Source organism: Plasmodium reichenowi, chromosome 13, assembly GCF_001601855.1.
Source record: "Plasmodium reichenowi strain SY57 chromosome 13, whole genome shotgun sequence".
In the NCBI taxonomy this organism is placed as follows: Eukaryota; Apicomplexa; class Aconoidasida; order Haemosporida; family Plasmodiidae; genus Plasmodium; species Plasmodium reichenowi.
In genome coordinates, this window is record NC_033658.1 from 893608 (window position 1) to 899713 (window position 6106).

The 6106-nt window shown below is 19.9% G+C and overlaps 1 protein-coding gene across 1 annotated transcript in view; it reads left to right on the plus strand.

The window, feature by feature from the left end:
• Window positions 1-1045: 1045 nt before the first annotated feature.
• Window positions 1046-6106, plus strand: part of PRSY57_1321200 (hypothetical protein) — a gene marked incomplete at both ends in the record, with an annotated part of 12886 nt that continues 7825 nt past the window's right edge. The window contains one exon of the mRNA XM_020115155.1: window positions 1046-6048. Coding sequence (XP_019970078.1) covers window positions 1046-6048 — 5003 coding nt within the window.

Consider the following 6106-nt stretch of genomic DNA (forward strand, 5'->3'; position numbering starts at 1 on the left):
AACAAATTTATTTATATTACTATTATTATATATATATATTTTTTTTTTAATACTATTATTTATGTTTTTTTTTTTTTTTTTTTTTTTTTTTTCTTTTTTTTTAATTCCCGCAAAAATAAATTACTACAAAATATTGTGTAAAAAAACATTTATATTATTTATATAATATTTTATATGTATGTATTTTTTTTTTTTTTTTCTTTTTCCCTTTATATTACATTTAATTTTTTCTATTATTTATATTTTTGCATTTATATTATTTATATAATATTTTATATGTATGTATTTTTTTTTTTTTTTTCTTTTTCCCTTTATATTACATTTAATTTTTTCTATTATTTATATTTTTGCAATTTCTTTTTTTATTTTTATATATAAGAATGTTTGGAGGAAAAATGGGATAAATTTTAAACATAACTTTTTAGGGATATTATATGGAGGATTTATTTATTTAGTTCATGTTTTTTTTTTTTTTTTTTCTTATTATATATATGTATATATATATATATATATATATATATTTATGTGTGTTAATTAAAAAAAAAATCAGTTATTTAAATAAAAATATTTATATATATTATGTATATATTGTCTTAATGATATATATATGATACGTGTAATTATATATTTGAGTGTACATATGTAATGTTTATATATTTATAAATTCATCGTGTTTTTATTTATTATATATACGAAAACGTAATTTTTTTTGAATTAAAATAGAAGCATATATATATATATATATATATATATCATAACTCTTATATGTAATATTTATGATATGAATAATCCTCACTTATTACTTATATAACAATTTCTTTTTCCTGTTCTTTTTAATTTTTTCATGTTACTTCATTTATTTATTTTATTTTATTCATTTATTTATTCATTTATTTATTCATTTATTTATTCATTTATTTATTCATTCATTTATTCATTTATTTATTCATTTATTTATTCATTTATTTATTCATTCATTCATTTATTCATTTATTTATTCATTTATTTAGTTTTTTTTTTTTTTTTTTTTTTTTTTTTTTGTTCGATGGAAAATCGTAAGGTTTTGAGGATAGGGAAAAGTGTAGTACACGGTCGCACGGGTCCCCTGAGAGGAGACATGGAAACTGAAGAACAAAAGGAGGTGAAAAAAAAAGAGGAGAGTAATAAAAAGAATATTATAAAAGATAATAATTCTGATAATAAAAAGGAGGAGAAATCAAATGTAGATACCCAGAATACTGAAGATATTTTAAATAAACATTATAATAAAGAGGATACAGAAAATAATAGTGGAAATATATTTGAACAATTATTACAAAGAGAATTAGCTAAAGGTGCTTTAGGAGGTGGTGTTGTTGAAAAGAATACAAATAAAGTAAAATCTCAAACTGAAGAAGAAAATAATATTATGGATACTGTTGATGGAAATATAGATGAGGATATGGAAAAGTTATCAAAAATTAGTTTACCAGAAAGAATAAATAGTACCATAGTAAAATATCGTATGCATGCTTATAATGAAATATTGAAATGTTTTAATAATCAAAATAATGATAATCAAAATAATCTTTTAATAGATAAGAAAATTCATATTGTCAATAATTTTTTTAAAGATGAAGATAGTATATTTAAATACTTATCAGATAATAATTTAATATGTCAATTAAAAACTTCTGAAATTACTGAAGCTTATTTAAATATTATAAAAGATATATATTTTCATAATTACAAAAATGAATATAATAATGAAGAAGAATTAATTAATTCATTTGTTAATGAATATCGAAATAAATTATATAATATGTTTTTAAAAATATATATTATATTGATTGAAAAAATTTTAATTAATACAAAATCTTTTGATTATGGTTGTAATATTATTATTAAAATTATAGAATACTGTTCATATGATAAAATTACACTTTCTATTATTACAACCATTTGTGAATATTTAAATTCAATTTTCTTAAAAGCTAACAAGAATGTTTCTAATATAAAAGGTGTAAAAATTAAAGTCATTGCCTCTATTCTTTTATTGTTTTATAGATTATTACATTCTTTTGGTGCTCACATAATTTGTGTTAAGACTATAAATAAATATTGTTTAAAATTTAATGAGATGATGGATAAAGCTGTAAAAACCAACTTCTATTCTCTATATATAGAAATACTGACCCAAGTAAATATACAAGAATTTCATAATTCTATCTTAAATGAATTGAGTAGTCAACAAAGAAATTATATAAATAAAGAATTACAAAATAAAACTAAGCACACAGATAATACAACTAATCCAAACACTCTATATAAAGCAACATATATTTTAAAAACTAATGATCATAATAATTCTTACACATTTATGAAAAATTTCTCTGGTAATACATGTGCTGGTAACGGATTAGATAATCATATTGTTGAAGAATTCGATGTTTTCAAAGATATATGTACGAAACAATGGGAAAAGAGAGTTCTGGAAGGATGTATTGATAAAAATAATAGTACTAATAATACAAATAATAATAGTAATAATAATAATAATAATAATAGTAGTAGTAGTAGTAAATTATTAAGTAATGAAAATTTATTACCTTGGAAAATTAAAGTGGAAGCTATTAATTTATTATGTGATAAAATGAAATCAAAATATAATATTAAAAAAACAAATTATTTATCTACATTATTAAATATTATTTTAAAATTATTAAAAAGTGAATCAGCCTTACCGGTTGTTGTATCTACATTAAAATTGTTACATATACTTATTGAAAAGTTTGATAAAGACATTTATAATACTGTTAAAAACTTCTCTTTCATTTTATGCTCTAAACTAAAAGATTCCAATAAACAAGTTTCTAATGCATGTATGGAATGTTTAACTAAAGCTATTTCGGTCTATAATATCGATTTATTTCTTGATGATCTATCTAAAAATCTAAAAGATAAAAATAATAATACTAGGTTAGTAACCCTAGATTTCTTGTTGAAGACATTCCAATATATAGATAAGAAGAGTATATCCTCACTTATAGACATAACAAAACATTTATTGAATGATACAGTCGCTAATATAAAAAATACTGCTTGTAAATTATATGCATTAATTATTTCATATTATGGTGAATCCGTGGATTCCTCCTTTTTTAATTCTATACCATCCAACAAAAAAAAGTCCATCTTATCCTTATGTGTAAAGAATGACAAATTGAATCATACGAATGATGCGAATGATGCGAATAATGAGAATAATGAGAATAATGAGAATAATGCGAATCATATAAATCATATAAATCATGTATATAATGGATATAATGATGACCATTTAAATAGTCCTAAGAATCAATTTGAAGATTGTAGTGCGAAAAAAAAAAAAAATGTAGACAATATAAATAAAATGACAACACTTAAAGGAAATAATATGAATCATACAAAAAATAATATTTCCGATGATGCTGAAGATATAATATCTGGAGGAAAGAAAAATATAAATACTGCACATAATAATAATATGAACAAATCATGTAATATGAATAATATAAATAATGTGGAATATTATTTACCAAAGGATATGATTAAAAATTTAGGATCTTCTAATATCCCTAATAAAATCGAAGGGTTACAAATGTTAAATATATGGATAAAGAATGAAAATAATATTATGATATTAAATTTTGAAGATTTAATTAATTTTATTAAAAAAAATTGTTACGAATTCAAAGGAAAAAATGTTGTATTGAATAATGCAATATATGACATTTTTTATGAATTTATAGATATAGCATATCAATATAATTTAAAAAATAATTCTACATTTTATAAAATGTTGAATATACTTATTTGTTTATATATTGAAAAAGTTACAGATAAAAAAGGAAATATGTTATGTAATAATTTTTTACATAAATGTTTTATGTATTTCGACAATAATATAATAATAGATTTATTTTTAAAAAATATCGATTCTAAAAATACAAAGAAATGTGAAGAATGTATTAAAATTTTACAAAAAATTTTTATAAACAAAAATAAAAATTCCGGTGTCAATATAAAAAATTTAATTTATTTTCTAAAAAAATTTGTGGACTCTAAAAATTCAAATCTTAAAAAGTCATCAATTCTTATGTTACAAATATTATCTAAGAATTTTGGGGACAAGTATGTGCTTTCTCATTTAGAAGGAATATCAGAGAACATCAGGCATATGGTAAAATTAAAAGAGGACGTAGACAAATTTGTAAGTAAGCACGGGTTAAATTCGTCAACATCTATTCTTTTAAAGGATATGGATAGGCAACACACTGAATTAAATAGTATGGCAACACGTAATATTAACATTAACCTTAACACCAGCACAGACATGAACAATAATAATAATAATATTAATATTAATATGAATAGTAGTAATGTTAGAGATTGTGAAAAGTTTAGTAAATGTGATATGCCCGAAGGTGATGGTAATATCACTATTAATAATCAAGGAAAGGATACCGAGACAGAGAGACACAAGGAAAAAGATACATTTATTAATAATACAAATTATATGAATAATAATATAAATGAACAAAATAAGAAAGACGAAGAAATGCTAGATACAATTATTAAAAAAAAAGATTTTTCTTTAGAAGATGAAGAGAAAACAAATAAAAAAGGAACAGTGAAATCACCAATTAATAATAATTCTTCAAAATTGAATAATATACAAATTGATTATAGAAATAATTATTTAAATTATAATAATAGTAATATTTCTGATAATACTCCTATGGATATTTCTAAAGGAATAAATAATATAAAAGAAAATAAACATGAAGAGAATTATAAAAATGATGAAGTGAAAAATTATAAACATAAGGATGAAGAGGAAGAAGATGATGAAGAAGAAAAAATGATTCTCATAATTGATCATATAAAAAATTATATAAATCATATAATTAGCGATAATAATAATGGTCATAATAATGGTCATAATAATAATCATAATAATAATCATAATAATAGTTGTAATATTATTTCCAACAGTGTCACAAATATTATAAATGTAATAGAAAAGATTGGAAAGTATTATATTAACCCAGAAAAATTGGATATGTTAATTAATGATAATATATTAAATAAAATATATAACAATAATAAGAATAAATGCATACAATTATTATATGTTATTATATTTTCTTTAAAGGAAAATACACAAGTATATGCAGATATATTATTTGAATTTATTGTTTCTATAATTGATGACATAGATGTATCTGTTGAACAAATAGATAAGCTTTTAACATGTATGTGTCGAAATTTAGGTATTTCTAAATATATTAATCATATCAATACATATATATTAAATCAAAAATTAAATAACATGAATGATGACTACTCCAATCAAAATAATATGAATAGTAATAGTAATAGTCATAGTAATAATAATTTTAATACAACAGATAGAAGTAAACAAATAAAAAAAAATTATAAAAGAAACAAAATTTTAATAGTTATTAATAATATTAATACAAATCATATTTTATTATTAAATGAAAGTGTTATTAAAAAAAAAATACTTACATTTTATCTGGATCTTTTTTTTGATGATAATGAACAAATTAGAGAAAGGTCTAGTATTGTTCTAGATAATATATATTCAAAGTATGGACGTAATGTCTTTTTTTCTATATATGAAAAATTATCAGCACATAAAAAAGAATGCTTACAAGATATATTAAATCAAATGAAATTAAATAAAGATGATTTTTCTTTTTATAAAATTTTCTTATCGAACAATTCACAACTCAAAAGAATATCAATGAATGAAAGTAATTTAAGTGGAACTACACCAACTTTATCAAAAACTAAAAGTGTAAAAAGATTAAGCTCATTTACTAAAAATAAAACTATGAATATTGATTTCCCAGCAAATTATAAAATTAAAGTAGATAAATTAAAATGGGACAAAAATATAGATAACAACCATTCCAATTATTTAATGAAAGAATTTAAGTCTTTTGCTACTAGCGAATTAATATCGAGTATGTTTAGTGACAAACCACACATAATTAACAGGTAAAAAAAAAAAAAAAAAAAAAAAAAAAAAAAAAAAAAAAAAAAAAAAAAAAAAAAA